The sequence below is a fragment of the Coffea arabica genome, chromosome 2c (assembly GCF_036785885.1).
Source record: "Coffea arabica cultivar ET-39 chromosome 2c, Coffea Arabica ET-39 HiFi, whole genome shotgun sequence".
NCBI classification, from domain to species: domain Eukaryota; kingdom Viridiplantae; phylum Streptophyta; class Magnoliopsida; order Gentianales; family Rubiaceae; genus Coffea; species Coffea arabica.
The window spans coordinates 18,665,418-18,684,418 of NC_092312.1; the positions used below are offsets into that span (position 1 = coordinate 18,665,418).

The following is a 19,001-nucleotide window of genomic DNA, read 5'->3' on the forward strand; positions in this document are numbered from 1 at the left end:
AAAATTTTAGTACACGAAACCATGTTTTATTTTTCTTAACTGCATACGACGCGAACTTTTTAATCATGGTGACTATTTAGTACACGAGGGCATTCTTTTTCTTCAAGAGGAAAAACTGAAAAAGAAAGACCAAACTGCAAACACGTACCATTTGCCCACAACTGCTAGTTTCAGCCAATATTGTTAAACTCGGACTAAATAGCAACTCGACTAAATTATTGGATTAGAGGTCAATTAGTCAGATCGATCGAACAGTTCTCAAAAATCCAATGACATCAGCATAATGTCATAATTATTTTATATTTTTATAAGTTTTAGAAATATTGAAATTAAGTTCTTGGTTATATTTGGCCAACCATACAAAATGTTCCAAAAATATTAGACTTGTAATCAAATATACACCTAATAATTATATATAAAAATATGTCCATTTTTCATGACTAAAATATGCCCATTTTTCCAAACTACTTGAAAAACTAAATTAATACAAGTTGGAATCACTGATACTGAATTGATAAGATGATAAGGGTGAAATACCATGATTTAGAGATCATTCACGAAAATGAGTGATTTTGGGATTTACACTAAGCAAGTGGCATTTTCATACTCCTATTAATAAATGAAAGTGTTACAATTTAGATAACTCAAATTGTATTTGGAAAAAATAAAAAGAAAAGTTTGAAAATTGGGTTGCTGGTTTAACCGATTTTTAACCAAAACGATTTTGTGCTATAAACCAACTTGGAAAGAAGGCTGCCGGTTCACGGTCGGATCGATCGAACCAATTGGTCCGGTTCAAGTCTAACAACACTAGTTTCAGCATGATTCGAACCTGCGTGAATCCCATAGAATAGCATCTGATATTCGCATAATATCCATCAAAATCTTAACCTATTCAATATTTTTTATACTACTGTTCAGATATGTGTGCGTTTCTAGCGGTCACACATCACGATCTTGATATGCTTTTTTGGCCCTAATCTACTTATGTTGTGCGTTTTATATTATATGGCCGAAGTTTGTTTTGAACTTTGTTTCAAGAGTTGGAGAACACGAACCAATACATTTAAAAAAAAGATTATGCATGACCAGCTCTTGGTTCATTTCATGTCAGCGACTCCCGTAACTGAAAGTTAAAGTTCAATACCACACATGAATATATTGATCGCTTAAAAAAAAGGACAGAACACTTACGAAACTTATTGATTACATTTATGTAGGGAAAATAGAAGACAACTTTGATCATTTTTATCCTGGCACCGCCTTTTTTTAATTGTCATTTAATATTCTTCAGTTGCATAACTAGAGCTGGACAAGTGTCCGAGATAAGGCTCTAGAATGGATGCTGGCCAGCGATGTTGCCCCGGGGAGCATAGCTGCAAATGACGAACCACCAGCCATCCTTGCGTACGTCCAACCCTAGCACAGCCCAGACGGACCGAATTCCGCCAGACCACCTGAGTATAATGGCTGCAGCAAAAGTTGGTTTTGTAGTTGAAGTCTTGCTTCTCGTCTACCCACAACTTGACTGCGTCTAAGCCTGTGAAGTTTCCCAGACCGGCAGCTAGGTTTTCACCATAGGGGCCTCCAGAATGCACCACATCATAATTCATAGCATGCGCTGGCCCTTAGCTTTTTGTTAGCGTAGTTTTGAGCATAGGCTGCTACATTTGCATCCCAATGCGTCGGCCCTACGCCAACTTCCGCACGAGCTTTGTCGTGAGCATCCAGATGGTCTTGTCGCCTGTTCTGAGCTAAGGAGAAAGGAATGAACGCCGAACTTATGAAGCAAAAATAAGAGCGATTGAGATGTTAAACAATCCCATTTTTGTTTACTTATGTTTATGTGATGCGTGAAATATAATCAACCGGATTGTGAATTTATACTGCAATTCTTTGATGACAACTTCAAAGATTGGCATTCTGCCATATCCGAAAACATGGCAACTATTTAATTTGGCATCAAAAGATCACGGTAGCCTTCAGCTTTATATTTAAAAAGGGTGAAAGCACTTCAATGTGGATTAATTCTGACTCTGTCGTCTTCCAAGTCCGATATATACAACAACGTTTCGGCACAACTTTCTAAATGTTTACCGCTTCAAATTATAATCGAGTCATTGTATGTAAAAATCTGAATTTTTGTTAAACCTATAATAATCTTTGGCAAAAATACAATCTTAAGATCTTATAAATAAACACATGATTGAATGCTCTCTACAAGGCTGATGCAATAAAAGAAATAAATGAATTAAAAAACATGCAATGGACAGCACAAGGCGTCTTTACGAAAATTGAGCAAAATGATTCTGAATGTTAGAAGGATGGCCAATGTATATAACGTTTATTATTCGGAAAGAATTGTTAGTTTTGATGTCCCTTTCTTGGGGGAATGACCAAAAATGAATTTTTTGAGGATAAATAACTGCTAGTTAATTATTTTGTTGATGAATGTAAACGGTGTTAATTTAGAAGTTGATCGTTCAACATAACCTTTATCACTTTTATAATTGTAAAATCCAATTTCATTTATATTTTATTTTTTAAAACCACTTAAAAGTGGTTGGACGTTTATTAAAACATTTGCAAAGAGTACACGATAAGGAAACCAATTTGATTTGAATTTGTTGTCGATTTATGGTGGATTAATGAAGATAACACATTTGCTATTTGGCGGCTATAGCCTCGGGAAAAAAAACTAGTTATTCTTAACTTTAAAATCCAATAATTTATTACCTAAAATTTGATGCCTTCTCAATCCGGACCAATGAGTAGCTGAAAGCTAATTACTATTTATATCAATTGGATACCTGAAACCCGTTTGACAAATGAATTTTTTGGATGTTTATCTAAAATTTTACTGTAATTTACTATAGAAGTTGTAACAAAAATTTTTTAGATGTAAAACTTTTTTTCTTTTCTCTTTCTCTTTCTCTTTCTTTTTTTCTTTTCTTTTCTTTCCTTTTCTCTTCTTCTCCCTTCCCTCTCCCCTCTCCCTCTCCTTTCCTCGTCGGAAGTTGCAACAGCAACAACAAATATTTTTTTTTTGCATTTTCTCTCTCCCCTTCTTTCCTCTCTCCTTCCCTTCCCCCTACCCTGCCCTGCCATCTCTCCTTCCCACCGCCAGCAACAACAGAATTTTATTTTATTTTTTTGCTTTTTCCTCTCTCCCTCTCCCTCCCTTCCTCCCCTCTTCCCCGCCACCTCTCTCCCCATCTCTCCCTTCCCTGTCACCCCTGTGCAATCTAGTCACGCGGTCAGGTTGCGCAGGCGGAGAGGGGAGGAGGAGAGGGAGAGGGAGAAGAGAGAGAAAAAAAAAAAACTTACCTTTGCAGGTGCCAGAAGAGATGGCCGGTGCCGGAGGTGGTAGTGGGTTGATGTGAGGGAGGAAGAAGAAGGAAGGAGGAAAGGAAATTTTGTTTGTGTATTTTGGATATTTTAATGTGTGTAGTTTAAAAATTTTGAAAAGTTTTTTGAAATTATTGTATCTAAAAACCCATTTGGCAAGTGAGTTTTTTGGGTGTTTGTCTAAAACTTTACTGTTGAAGTTTTTAAAAAAAAATTTTGAAGTGTGTAAATTTTTGAATATTTTGAAATGTATAGTTTAAAAATTTTGAAAAGTTTTTTGAGATTACTGTAGTTAAAGTTTTTAAAAAACTTGTAACAGATAAACTTGGCAAAAAACTCAAGTGCCAAACAGGGCCTAAATTTGTTACAAAACTGGTAGAAGACAAATCTGGTCAAAAATTCATTTGCCAAACATGCCCGTAGATGACGATGATTATTCTTAGTTTAGACGCTAGCTTTGCTTGTTCAACCGCAGGTGTACAAATTTATAGTTTTATTTCAAGGATTATCATTTATTAGCTAATGCGGCAAAAGACGGATCAGAAGTTTAGGTATTGAGTCCTCAAAAATAGAAGTTTGGATGCCTCTTCGTAAATATTTCAGAAAAAGACATCCAATATAGGACGCTTACACTGGACGCCTTCACTATGGTTTTGCCTTCTAAGAAGAATCTGTGCTTAAACGGAGGAAGCTGTTGTGTTTTTCCCCCCTGCAATTTGAGGAAGCTGCTGTTAACCTCTTTTGCGTGTGTGTGTGTGTGTGGTTGTTGTTAGCAAACATGGCATCAATGCATCAAAAGTTCGATGGGTAATTAGTCTTCATATCCTACCATTTGTTGCCCCAAGTCCAATGCAAATTCAATATTTCCACATGCATGAAATATTAACTTCTGCAAATTAATTCGCAACACCTTATTTAAATTTGTTATGTTGGGTTTACATAGGAAGAGAAAAGGATAAAATTACATTTATTCATCAGCTTGGTACCTCTGTATAAGATATATTACCGCTTTATTCAATCATCTTAATAATTCTTCCGTGGAAATACCATAGCTGAAAAGTGCTCAGTATGGACGCTGTCCACCAATATTGCCCCGGGGATCATAACTGCAAATTACATACCACCATCCATTGTTACAACGAACCCTAGCGCAACCTAGACGGACTGAACTGCGCCAAACCACTTGGGTATAATGGCCGCAGACCCCTCCTACGCATGAGTTGGTTTGGTAGTTATATTTGCTCTTCTCTCCAACCCACAAATTCACCGCCCGTAGGCCCGTAAAGTCACCTGTGCCGGCTGCCAGGTTTTCTCCATAACGACCTCCAGAATGCACCAGATTATTGCATGTGTTCGCCATCTGGATTTTGGCAGCGTAGTTACGTGCGTAGGCTGCAACCTGTTCATCCCAATGCATCGGCCCGACGCCTACTTGTGCACGAGCTGCATTATGGGCGTCCACGTAATCTTGTTGCGTGTTCTGAGCTAGAAAGGAAGGACTTGAAGCCAGGGTTATCAAAAGAACAAGAGAGAATTTGAACAACCCCATTTTGTTGCATAGGTTAGCGTGCTATAGATTGCTGATGTGAGGAACGTTGTTAACCAGGCCATGAATTTATAGAGGGGTTTTTGTTGACATCTTCAAAGATTTGGCATTAAACCTTGACTGAATTTGTTTTAACGTTACTATACACGCAATTATCAATCTGACGTTTGGTGGATAGGTAGCCTTCAACTTCCTAGTGGTGCTTCAAAGTCCAATTTATACAAAGGGGAATGGCTCCAGATGACATTTCTAAATTTGCTGTTTCAAAGTGATTAAGTCAGTGTCAACAATTGATTTGGAAGCCAAACAAGAAGTACTCTGTACTAGATCGGATACCGTGTGGCGGCAGATAACAATGACATAAAGACATGGAAATTATATTAGTAAGAATTGGTCCATAGATGTGACCATACCATATGTGTTCGAATTGTGAAGAAAATGCTTCATTTCCTCCATATGTACGAAATCCTTGTTTGGGGTATTTTCAAGATTTTGCAAAATAATCCTTATTCCAAAAGTTTTTCGATAATGTCTACATCTGCAGGAAAGACCCCCGAAGCAGTAATGAATTATTTGAATTGGAAAATACGCTTACTGGAAAGTAGTATAATAAAATTCAGCAACAAAGCTATCAAAATTTTGTACAGGATGATAAAGTACAAAAATAACACGTGTCTAACTTGTACCAAAAAAAAGATAAGAACACGGCATCAAGTAGTCAAAACATAGAACAAGACGTAAGTGCTTACATCACTCTCAGAATCCAAAATATTTTGCTCAAGTCTGCGGGATTGAAACCAGTTGAAATCCGTCCATGGGATTGATATCAATTGCAATCCATGGAAATATCAATTCAAATCCAACATTGAAGTCTGCCAAACACCTATATAAATAGGTAGACGCCATATGAAGAGGGCAATTGAAGGAATCAAAAGTTCAACTTTGGCAACTTAACCTTACCTATTGTCTTGAAAGTTTTCTCTCATGTTTAGTAAATAAAGAGAGAGTGAGAGAGAGAAAAAGTAGTGTGCGAATCCTATATCTTATACTAAACTTTCTTCATTAATAAAAGAAACAAATTTCTTCACAATTTTTCATAGTTACATCTGAGTGCACTTAAAGGTAGGAAACAAAATTAAATTGTACTGCAAGACTCTAAAGCGGACATTAAAGGAAGTCACCCTGGTGGTTGGATGCTGCAATGCCCAAGTAAGAAGTTCTAGAAGAGGTAGTCGGAGTTTGGTCAGTTAAAAATCAGATTTAAGGTATAGAAGCGTGTTAGACCTATTTCTTTTGTTAATAAGAAATGGTTAGTTTTGATATGGTTTGCACTCTATTCTCTTGAAAAAATTTTATGAAAAATATTTCAAATCTATTTAGTATCTTATCAATAAATGTAGTACATCCTGAATACACTCTAGAAATAAAAAAAAATGTACATCAAGAATGATAAATATGAATATCTTTCTAGTCAACTCAAACTTAAATTTTGACTTAAATTTGGTCATTGAAATGGTATCAGATCCCATAAATGATCCCACAATTCTCATAAATTATCCAATAATTCCAAAATATTCTCAAAATTATCTGAGCAAATTTCTCAATTGTAGATGTCATTGAATGATGTAATGGATATTCTGAATTATCAAGATACAAATAAAAAAGTTTCTAAACCTCTTATCAAGCATGCCGAAAAAGATCAAAATAGAGTCAGTTTTTATGATAAAGTTGAAGAATTATTATTTGACATAATCAAAAAGGATGAAATAGAAAATCTTCCCCTTCACTGGGACAAGAAGATTGTCAACAGACTGAGAGATTTGGAATAAATTCTCTCAATAATGGAATATCTTTGAGATGAAATTTTACCCGAAAATAGACATTTCAAAAGATACTCATGATGGATAAAATAAATAATAAGCACTTGCTCGTCTCTGAATATAATTCTCTTATGAAAGAATTATATGCCTTACAAAATACAGAAACATATTATATGCATTTCACAGGAATCTATTCTCGAATAAATTATGTGTAGGGATGTAATAGTAATTTCATTCAAAAATGGTACAATTTTAGAGTAATTAATACTATCTATATGACTACTTCAACTTTATCTGAAATTTCTAAACTCCCTAGTGGATTCAAGAAGAAGTTAGGCATATCAATCAAAATAATCTTACATATGATTTCAAAGATATTTTAATACTTAAAATTATTTTAGTTGGATCAAATTTTAAAGATTTAAATAGATATGATACTCTTCATCATATCAAAATTATGAAATTTGATGAGTTAGAGATAAAGATCTATCCTTAAAAGAAGGAATATGAATATTTTTCTAAAGGTAAAATACATTATCAAAGAACTTTTGAGATAAGAATTATTTTGTAAAATCTTGAAAATACCCCCCCAAGCAAGGATTGCATACATATTGAGGAAATGAAGCATTTTCTTTCATTATGACTACATATGCAGGAAAGACCCTTGAACCAGCAATGAATTATTTAAAGTGAAAAATACGCTTATTGGAAAGCAGCTCAAACTATCAAACTTTGTGCAGAATTAGAAAGTACAAAAATAACACGTGTCTAACTTATACCAAAAAAGAAAATAATGACACGGCATCAAGTAATGAAAATATGGAATACGATATAAGCACTTACATTACTTTCGAAATTCAAAATATTTTGTTCAAATCCGCAGGATTGAAACCGGATGAAATCCATCTGTGGATTGAAGGCAGTTGAAATTTGTAAAAATATCAATTCAAATCTAGCATTGAAATCCGCCAAACAACTATATAAATAGGTAGATGCAATATGAAGAAGACAATTGAAGGAATCGAGAGTTCAACTTCGACAATTCAATCTTACCGATTGTCTTCAAAATTTTTTCTCATATTTAGTAAATAAAGAGAGAGAGAGAGAGAGAGAGAGAGAGAGAGAGAGTAGTGTGTGAAACCTATATCTTGTACTGAATTTTTTTCATTAATAAAAGAAACAAGTTTTTTCACAATTTTTCATATTTACATCTTAGTACACTTAAAGGTAGGAAACGAAAATAAATTGTGTTGCAAAACTCTAAAATGACCCTTAAAAGAAGTCACTCTGTTGGCTGGATGCTACAATGCCCAAGTAAGAAGTTCTCAGAGAGGTAAACGGAGTTTTGTCGGTTAAAAATCAGATTTAAGGTATTGAAGCATATTGGACCCATTTCTTTTGTTAATAAGAAATTATTAGTTTTGATATAATTTGCACTCTATTCTGTTAAAAAAAATTTATAAAAAATATTTCAAATCTATTTAGTACCTTATCAATAAATATAATACATCCTAAACACACTCTAGAAATAAAAATATCTTTACATCAAGAATGATAAATATGAATATTTTGCTAGCCAACCCAAATTTAAATTTTGACTTAAATTTGGTCATCGAACAGTATCATAACCTATAAATGATCCCACAATTCTCATAAATTATCCAATAATTCCAATAAATGATCAAGAATTTGATGCAAATCTAGTACCTATAAATATTTTAATAATGGAATAGAATTTGATGATTCTTGTGGCTAAAGGTGAATATAGCCAAAAAGCACTTATAGATAGAAAAATATTTACAAAAATTTAAAATCTGATCCAACTAAAATAATCTTGAGCATTAAAATATTTTTGGGACCATATGTAGGATTATTTTGATGGATATGCCTAACTCCTTCTTGAATTCACTAAGGGAGTTTAGAAATTTTAAAAAAAGTAGGATTAGTCATATAGATAGCGTTGATTACTTTAAAATTGTACCATTTTTTAATGAAATTGCTATCACATCCATGCGTACAATTTATTCGAGAATAGATCCTTGTAAAATCCATATAATATGTTTCTGTATTTTGTAAGGCATAATTCTCTCATGAAAGAATTGTATTCAGAGACGAGCAGATGTTCATTAATTATTTTATCCATCACAAGTATCCTTTGAGGTGTCTATTTTCGAATAAAATTTGGTCTCAAGGATATTCAATCATTAAGAGAATTTATTCCAAATCTCTTAATCTATTTACAATCTTCTTGTCTCGATGAAGGAAAACGATTTTCTATTTCATATAATAATTTTTCAACCTTATCGTAAAAACTGACAGTATTCTGGCCTTTTGCGACATGCTTGATAAGAAATTCAGAAACTTCTTTTTTTATATCTTGATAATTCATAATATCTATTACGTCATTGAATGACATCTGTAATTAAGAAATTTGCTCAAATAATTTCGAGACTATATTCAATAGGATATTTTGCTTATTCATTTGACATTCCATCTCTAGTGAGAAAATTTACAAGACAATTCTCATTAGATTTTATTAGTTCAATTTTAATCATAAATTTAGATAGTGCCATTTGCCATATAATTAATCTTTTATTTTGAAGCAAAGATTTAATATTATTTTTAATAAATGCTGTTACTTGAGAATTATCCGTGCATAACTTAAATTTCTTATGTAATAGAAAGTAGTATAATTTATGATATCCTCTTATTATTGTAAGCAATTCTTTTTCATTTATGTGGTATAAAACTTCTAGATGTATATCTACATAATAGATTATTTTTTATTTTAAAACTGCACGCCAAACTTCTTCAGAAGCATCAGTCTCTAATATAAGATTATTTTCATCAAAAGGTAAAGTTAAGAATGGTAAATTTTTACATTACTCGTTTAATTTTTTTTACTAGAGTTATATAATTTTTAGAGAATTCATATTTTTTATTTTTCTTTATTAATAAGAGCTCCAGGACTAAAACTAGTTAATTTTGTTTATCGTTTTGGTTAAAAAGAGGCTTCAATAGCCAAATAGGGGCTAATTTCTCAAAATATACCAAAAAAAAAATTTCATCAAATGTGTGTCTGACAAAAGGGTTGTATAAAATTATATCTGCCATGCTGACTGAGCACAGCAAGAAATATATATTTTTTTAATCGCTACTGCCTGCAGCGTGCAAAAATTTTTTTTTTAAAAAGTCAACCGCTACCATGCTGACTATGCACGATAGCGGCCGATAGTTACAAAAATTGTCAGTCGGTACCGTGCACAGTTAGCACGATAGGGGTTGACTTTTACCGAAATTGCAAGGAAGAAAAAATGCAAGAGAGAACTTCCTTCTTACACCGCCCTTGCCTTTTAATTGAATAGGGGAAGCCTTACTCTTTAAAGCTGCCCCGTTAAGGAGATAGACTGACCATCAGCCCGTTGAGAAATATGCCTTTACTTTACACTTGCCATAATATCTTATTGGAGGGGTACGCATTCACGCAATTAAATATAAGTTATAGATTGCGTAATTTTGTGACTTACTTTCATGCAATACGAAGTTCATTTTGCAAGTTTTCATCAAAAAAAGATTATAACAAAATCAACGCTAGTTTTTGTTTGGTTTTATCTTTAAATTAGTAAATCATTATCAAATTATTCTTTTTTTTTCCTTTCTTTTATTTTGGATATACTTAAACAAACCAATATATATATTTTTAAAAAAACTCTCACTTAGGGACTAATCATATATATAGATAATAAAGTCGTATTTTCATTTTTATCCGTTCATGTTTTATCTTTCCTACGTGGCTTAACGAGACGGCAAGTAGTTTCTTACGTGGCTTGTTCCTTTTTTGTTTAAATATATATCAATTTTTATTTTCTATAAGAATTTTTAATATTATATGATTCTTATTTCCTATCCAAAAAAGGAACTGAAAAGTAATGCGATATAAATAAAAGAGACATAAATATCTCTATTAAATATATTTTCAAATTCATACCAATAATTTGTGTACTGTATAGGGAACCGAAATTGTTGACCTTGGTCCCTAACTTTTGATATTTACAAAATAATAGATAATACTAATATTTTTTTAAGAAATACTTTCAGTTATGAAGCAAATCAGATTCAAAGATCAAGTGCATTGAAAGGGATAAAGGCTGCTGAAAGCTGTCGGACGCTTGGATCGGACGTCCGATAATCATTGCGCAACTTCGGACGCATGAGGAACTCCACCACCAAACGTTCGAAGGAAATAAGATATTCTCCTTAACTCACTGATCTCGATCGGATGCAAGTATCATACGTCTGATAGGTTCGTTCAAACTTGACGAAATCTATCGGACGCTCACAAAGACAATACCGGACGTCCGATAGAATTGAGATATTTCTTCTAACTTATTGTCTGCTTTTGGACGCAAGCACCGAACATCCGATAGAATTGAAGAAGATTTTTCAAACTCACTGCCTGCTGTCGGACGCATGCTTCGGATATACCGGACGTCCGATACTCTAACGGCTAGTTGACTCTTCAACTACTTTCTATCCGTTGGAAGCATTAATGAGACACTTTCTTGATCCTATATAAATAATGATTGGTTATATACTTCAAATAATTTTTGCATACTAAAGATACAAAAGATTTAGAGTAGTTTTAGTGAGAAAATACTCTCTAAGAAAGATTTGTAGTTTTAGTGGTGTGAGATTCATTGTAAACTTTTCATTTATGAATGAATATTTCATGAGTGTAACTCTGTGAGGGTTGTCTTGAGGGATAGTAAAACTTTCTAACTTGACCGAGTGGAGTTCGGGACAAGGAAGAGGTGAACCTTCCTTTATACACAAGAGTTATTGTAATTCATCAACTTGAAGAACTTTGTTTGAATTAATCTACAAGCTCAAGAGGAGTTGGGTAATTAATTGGTTTGCAATTCATTATTTTTTATTTACTTATTGTTACGTTTGTGATCTTTACATTGCTTATCTCTTCTACTTCTCTCAAGTGATTTTGTTCATTCATTAATTGATTCATTGTGTGATCAATTAGAAAAGTGGGTAAATTTCATATTGAACAAAAAGTGCACATAATTTAATTAGATTTTTAATCAACCTAATTCACTCTCTCTTAGGTTGTCTTCGATCCTTACAGAAGTAAATAAGAATTGTTATCACTACAAGAAATAGAAAAATAACTAATTTCAAAAGGAATCATTAATAACAGAAGTCAATATTTAATGTTGAAAATAGGATTCTTAATAAATTTTATTATTAAGTGCGTTATTAAGACATAGTGCATAGCACGAAATTTATAGAAAAGAAAAAGTTAATTGAATCCAATTAACTATATGTATTTGATCCATACGGTCAAATATAAATTCCTATTTGAGCAAGGATTTATAAATTTCTATAAACCATTTCATTGTTAATCAAAACATACAGGTTATACTTATGCTAGGTTATAAGATTCACAATACTTCTCCGCTCAGATGGTGGGGAGTATTTAGGGTGTGGACCCACATCATAGGAGTCCATACACTTAAAGGACTCGATATAGTTGAAGTGATTTTTCAAAATAGGTAAAATCTGTCTTGAGAATGTACTTTTATTTCCTATAAGAATTCTTATTATTATAGGATTTTTATTTTCTACCCAAAGTTACGTACTTTAAACAACTTAAATCAAGATAAATCTACTTTTAATGTTCTTATCAACATCTCTTTATATTCTTATCAATTCTTATTTCTTATGCTTACACTACATATAGCCTCTAATATATTAATTTCAAGTATTAAATTCATGGTTAGGTATTTTCAGTGCAAGCGGTTGGCACATTACAGCATCGATTTTGGATTTTCACTCCTCTTGGGTGCATCTTCTTTCAATACATATTTTTTTTTTTAAAAAGGCATGTTGATGTTCAATTATAAAAGTTTAGTAACATATCTTGAATTTTTTTTTTGTTTCTATTTTCTGTTTGTTTTTTTATGAACACATAGAATTAGTAATATATCTTGAATTAGTAATAAATTTATCTTATATTTCATATATTATATCTCACACAATATTTTTATCTTTAATTTTGATAAATCATTATCAGATTGGTGGAACCGACAATCAATACCAACCTGAAGCATTTTCTTCCAAATCCCAATTAGTATAATAGATGATTTTAATCAACAACATTTCAATACACTTTATATGAATCATTTATCAGAGGGTTCAACAAAAATCACAGAGGAAGGGAATCCTCATAAAAAAATTTGCATGAGAAGATAGATTGAATATACTATTTTACTTTTTTAAATTATAATCTTTACGTATTATTATACATAACATTGAATGTGATAAATCATTTATTTTTTTATTCTTAGTTATCCTGCTTTCTTATCATGCATTGATAATGAAAAATCAATAAATTCTGATTTGTACGAACAAATCGAGAAGAATGTTTAAACAGAAGAAAAACAAAAATAAGTTTCTGAAGAGTGGAATATTATTTGATACTGTTTATAGCACTTTTTATTTATTTTCAAGTTTTTGAATGTTATGGTATTGTCGAATGTTATTTTTTTTATTTTTGAATTATTATTTACTGAATTAGATGTTCAAATTTATATTATAAGAATACTTTATATTACAATGCGCATATAGTAATATACTTAAGAAATGTTATAATAAAATATACATTAAGTTTGTATTTCATATCGACATTTTTATGAAATTGACTAAATAGTTTATTATTTTTCAAAAATTCCCGTTCAACGAACGGGTACAAAACTAGTTTCTTAGAATATAGTCGGGAAAAAAAGGTCAACTGTGCATAACTTTGATATAACTCTCGTATAAAACTATATCTACGTTATTATGATTTTTGTATATAACATGCTATGGATTAATTTGTTAAAAGAAAATTTATAAAAGAATATTTTAAGAGTTAAATTATTAAAAAGTAACATTTTAAAAGTTAAATATCTTACATTAGTAAGCATGTTTTATTGAATATAGTTTACAAACATTTATTTTTCCAAAAAAAAATATTTTTTGTGAACATTTGTTTTAATCATCTGTTTATTTTATGTACATTACATTGTTATAGAATATCCCCTTTTGATTGAGCACTAGATAATAGAGGATTTTGAAGGTTTAAAATCAACAGATAGGGGGTTTAAATCTTATAAAAAAATAATACGGCATTGCGATTTTATTCGTTTTTATTTGGTACGAAGCGGAAAGAATGTCATTTATTATTACATTAGAGATCAATGGATGCAAAATAAGAAATCTGTCTTGATTTTCACTTTAAAATTCTAAATAAAACAGTAAAATAGAAATCTGCCTTGATTAGCGCTTTAGAATTTTTTTGTTTTCCTCTTCAGCTACCAAATGATAAAAAACACTTCATAACTATTGTAAATGAGCAGTTTATTTATAGAAATCTTATAAATAATATTTATAAGTATTATAAATAATACGAGTTCATATCTTCATGTTTGCGGTAGGAGCATAAATAATATGAGGCCATATGTACATTATTTTTTTAAAAAAAAAATCACCACAACCGCGTTCAGTCAACACGGTAGTGATGTAACCAAATCACATGGCTCTCTGTCAAAGGTTGTCATCCTGACCAAATGTCACGCCTTTTTTTTTTTTATCTGCTGCCTGCTACCCGATTTTTTTTAAAAAATTTTTTACCGCTTTCCTACCGTGCCCAGTTAGCACCGCAGGTATAATTTTGTACATTACCCTTGTCAAACATATATTTGACGGGATTTTTTTTTTGGTATATTCTGAGAATATAGTATACTACTACTATACTTGGTGTCATAATCCCCAAACTGTATATAGCGATAAGATATTGGGTCATAGAAAACCAAATACCCAAATTAATTTGTACTGGTCTTCATCGATCTCACCATGGGCAATGAATATCTGCCCCTTTAATCTCAAAAGGTTAAATAGGAGGAGTATGGCTCTAAATCTAGGAAACCACAAAATGTGAGAAATTACAAAATATAAAGTCCAACCTAAGACTGGGGACATTGCTAAAAAGAGAGAGCGAAAATAAGCGTAAGAGCATAAGACCCCTGGTAAGGACGCTGTCCATCAATATTGCCCGGAGGATCATAGTTGCAAGTAATAAACTACCATCCATTGGCGCATTTAGCTCTAGCACAACCCAAGTAGATGGACTCACGCCATACAACCTGAGTGTAGTGCAGGCACTCATCTCCAACACAAGAATTAGACTCATAGTCATGACTAATGAGGTCTTCCGGAAATCCATCTTTTTCGTTTCCTTTGTGTGTTTCACTTCGACATAACAGATTGCTGGATGATGCCAACTATATATAGAGAAAGGTGACTAATTGGAGTAAAATTTGATCTTTCCGTTAGATGCAACATGTGGATAGACGCAAATGATTTGGTAAGTATTTGATAAAGAATTTTGAAAGATTATTGAAGGCTGGAAACCCTTCTTCTCAAAACTTTCAAGGTAAATTGACATCATCTATTCATTAACTAATTTTTCCCCCTTTTCGCGTAGATAAAACACAGCTCAAAACGTGGTGGGGTTTGAGCCGTTTGGCTTAGTTCCGATGCCTACGGATATAAGACTTGATTTGTTCAAATTATTCAATCTTTTTAAAATCAAAATCAACACTTTGTAGTTTTTTTTTTCCCGTTAATCACATCAATGGTCAACTCGTTAAAGCCCTGATCATTCAAATCAACACCTGTGCCAACTTAATTAAATTGCATATATAGCACAGAGAGTGTTGTTCTCACGTCTTCCTAAACCAAATATTATCAAATTAGAGGTATTATTCTCGCAGAGAAGAGATATTTGCAGAATAACCCGTTTCTACTTTATTTGATTAACAGCCATTTCTCTACTACAACTGTTAGCGCAGAAAACGGGTAGCGAAAGATAACATACCGTCTTGAGACTTCTGATAATCAAGAAACGGGAAGGTAGTCATAGGCGGTGGAACGTGAACAATGTAAACAAGTTGTAGGACTTTGATTAGTGATCACAACAAAACGATCACTCTAACAATGAAGAAAAAGTATATGGGACTTCAATAACTGTGAAGGAAAAACATAAGAATATAGCTACACGGTTGATTAATAACAAAGGGGACAAAAGGCAAAGTGAACTAATTAATGGAGAGGTATTTGATTACTGTGCCATTAATTACAATTCTCTCACCACTAATGTGAAGTGATCTTTCTCTTGAATGGACAAATGGAAAAGTGAGTACTATTCTAATTGTATTAAGGAGCAACCAAACTCTATTTTTCTAAACTAAGTTTAAAATCACATCTAATCTAGTTACCAAATAATAAATTCAATTCTAAACTTACAAAAATTCTAAATAAACTTTTTATTTAGTTTTGCCAAGAGCAATGTACATTGCTTCTATATGTAGGTGAATAATCATGCATCCACTGCCATCCTGGCTAGGGAAGATCATTTATCCGGCCCCATATAGAAATGAACCATAGAACCAGAATGGTAAAGTGTGAGTTGGTTGTGGCGAAGGCAACTTAGATCAGATTATTCACATGAAGTCGAATACAGCGCCAAAAGAAAAAAAAACACAATTGATTTTTTTTTTTCGATTAAAAAGTTTAGATGATTTTGGTTCCGATCACGATCTCGAATCTATGATGATTAAAAACACAATGAAACTTTTATATGTACAGTGCATACAAACAGGTTCCTAAAGCTGTACATTATCCTAATACTTTTTTTTCACTTAGAATTATTCCAAACTTTTAACTAGACTAATCCCCGAAAACTGTGTAGAATCTTGTCTCAAAGATATACACAGCAAAATAGCACACCAGAGTCAATTACGAGACCTGCTGGTAACTACCAGTTTATGAAACCAGTCGGACTACCTGCGGGGCACAACATTATCCTAGTGTTCGTTTTATCACGAGTGGCACTTCATTTTCGCCGGTAATAATTCATGGGGAAGTAAAGACGATTCCCGTTGTCCTAAATCACGCCGTTCTAACTTATACAACATGCAGCCTCCGTTCTCGCAACAATCTCAGGTGCTGCCCCTGTTTCCTTCTCATTACTTTCTTAATTTTCGGACACTCCTCCATATTAGTCACCCAGAAATCAACTGGGGCAGTGATAATCCTCTGCTGGAGAAGGTGTTACGGCATAATTAGCACCCATGACCACTTGGTTCAAGAATCACATTTTGAACATCTGGAAGGAAATTGTGAGAACTTTGAAATTCCATTGTCCATTAACGACGTAAAATAGCACGTATGCTGAACATTTGGTCGTACTTCATCAACACGGTTGGTGATTCTCTTCATATGTTACCAGTTCACTTACGGTTGCATAAGAGCTGAATGTGAACTGGAAAATTCTTGCCTTGGGGAATTAACGAGCGAATAATGCTTGTTCAAATGTGTTTATGTATTAAATGCGTATTGTTAATTATATTTATTGCGAATCTTTCGGAGGAGTTCTGCACGTACAACTATCAAGGGAAGAAAAATCAAATGAAATAGTGTCTTCCAAATGGCAAAAACAAGATGGCTTGAGATTCCAGCATTTGTTACTCCAACACTCGGAGAAAAGCCATGCATGCGTGCAACACATTTATTTCCGCACAAATAAATCACAACACCACACAGCTACAAACGCCAAAATAGTACTTCAACTGATCATTTTGGCATAATGCACTACTATTTATTAATTACTCAGGCACTACTGATTAATTAAGTCGTGAGAATTTAGTAAGGACGTTCGCCAATGTAATTACCTGGGGGATAATAGTTGCATGTCACAAAAGTCCAACCATTATTGCGACATCTAGCCGCGGCACAACCGATGTTGGACGAATCGCGCCACACAACTTGGGTATAATGCCCGCACATCTCCCCTTCAGCGCAGGAATTGGAGCGGTACTGGTAGAATTTCTTCTCGTCTGCCCACATTTTCACGGCCTCAGCAGCCGTCAAATCCCACGATGCCTTCGCAAGATTTTCACCGTAGTCGCCTAGCGAGTGCTCCAAGTTACAATCTGCAGACCTTACAGCAGCATAGTGGCCTGCATAAGCTGCGACTGTGGCGTTCCATTTGACGAGTGGGAGACCAAGTGATGCGCGAACTTTGTTGTGGGCAGCGACAAATGCTTGCGGAGAATTTTGGGCAACGGCGAGAGAGAACAAGGCTATTAAGGAAAGTGTTGATGTTGAAACCTTTGATAACCATCCCATTTTTGTGTTCTTGTTCAAATGGCATCTGGCATTCAAGAACCCGCTGGTTAAGACGTTTTAAACAAGGAGGAGGACAAGAAGACGGGCCTAAAATAAATTGCTGGTATTTTAGTCTACTTTGCGGTTTGACCAACTGTAGCCTTTGAACAGCCGAAAGGACCGGAGTATCTAGAATTCTAGTTTTGTTGATTACGTACATTTTAGCTGTCATTCTTTTGAGTTTCAATGGAGAAGATTAAGTTGCAGAAAGGGGTTTAGCTCTCAGCTGTAATGGCACGGTAACAGTTATGTCTAGAAGCATCAACAGTCAATATCTGTTAAAATTTTGACCAATATTGCCTGTTGCTTGGTGCCTCTAGACAAAACTTTAGTGTTTTTGCTTCCCCACTTCCATTTATCATTTATAAGATCGTCTAGATAGGATTGAATTCATGATCCGAAATGAACTTTTATTCTGAAATAAATTTTGATCAGTTCCACACCCTCTTCTCCTTAATCTTTCCTCAACATATGAAAAGACAATACTGACACTCATCATAATATGCCGTGGTTCCCGAATGGTAGAAATTTAGATTTTCTTTTTTTTTTTAATTTTTTGGTTTCCCTGTAGAGCCTATAGAACTACAATAGGATTTTTGTTTTTGTTTTTTTTTTTTCTGCGGAAGGAACTTGATTCAGGTGTCAATGCACCAATCATGCAACTTTATTGGTTGTATCTGCTTCTAGTGCATGATTTGCATCGACGAGGCATTCTCATCATTCATTGCTTTCCAATATAAAATGGTGAATCGTGCATCAGCCTAGCTATTTCATAGTTTAAAGCCCAACGGCGGTAGCAATCCCTGGCTGGCAATCTCATCAGCCTAGCGGCTGTAATCGCCCGTCCGGATTGACATTTGATGCCCACACCAAAAACGAGTGGAATGGAAAAGAGTGGAATGGCCCAAATCCACCGCTTAGCTCCATATGTGTGTCGAACTGAATACAGGCCTGCTTGGTTATCCTGGAAAATGCATTTGAAGTTTGTGATAAGGCCTGCTTGGTTC

At 33.5% G+C, this 19,001-nt stretch overlaps 2 protein-coding genes and 1 pseudogene across 2 annotated transcripts; all 3 read right to left on the reverse strand.

The window, feature by feature from the left end:
- Positions 1-1,058: 1,058 nt before the first annotated feature.
- LOC113726531 (pathogenesis-related leaf protein 4-like) lies at positions 1,059-4,101 on the reverse strand (annotated as a pseudogene).
- Positions 4,102-4,235: 134 nt separating this feature from the next.
- LOC113726532 (pathogenesis-related leaf protein 4) lies at positions 4,236-4,897 on the reverse strand. The gene has a single exon (XM_027250295.2). It carries the CDS (start codon positions 4,895-4,897, stop codon positions 4,412-4,414), a length of 486 nt encoding a protein of 161 aa, XP_027106096.1. The 3' UTR covers positions 4,236-4,411.
- A 12,572-nt stretch (positions 4,898-17,469) lies between these two features.
- LOC113724016 (basic form of pathogenesis-related protein 1-like) lies at positions 17,470-17,955 on the reverse strand. The gene has a single exon (XM_072076805.1). The coding sequence runs from the start codon at positions 17,953-17,955 to the stop codon at positions 17,470-17,472; it is 486 nt and encodes a 161-aa protein (XP_071932906.1).
- Positions 17,956-19,001: the final 1,046 nt, after the last annotated feature.

Excerpts from the sequence above, each read along its gene's own strand:
- LOC113724016 (XM_072076805.1), bottom strand. The coding sequence starts at position 17,955 with ATGGGATGGTTATCAAAGGTTTCAACATCAACACTTTCCTTAATAGCC.
- LOC113726532 (XM_027250295.2), bottom strand. The coding sequence starts at position 4,897 with ATGGGGTTGTTCAAATTCTCTCTTGTTCTTTTGATAACCCTGGCTTCA.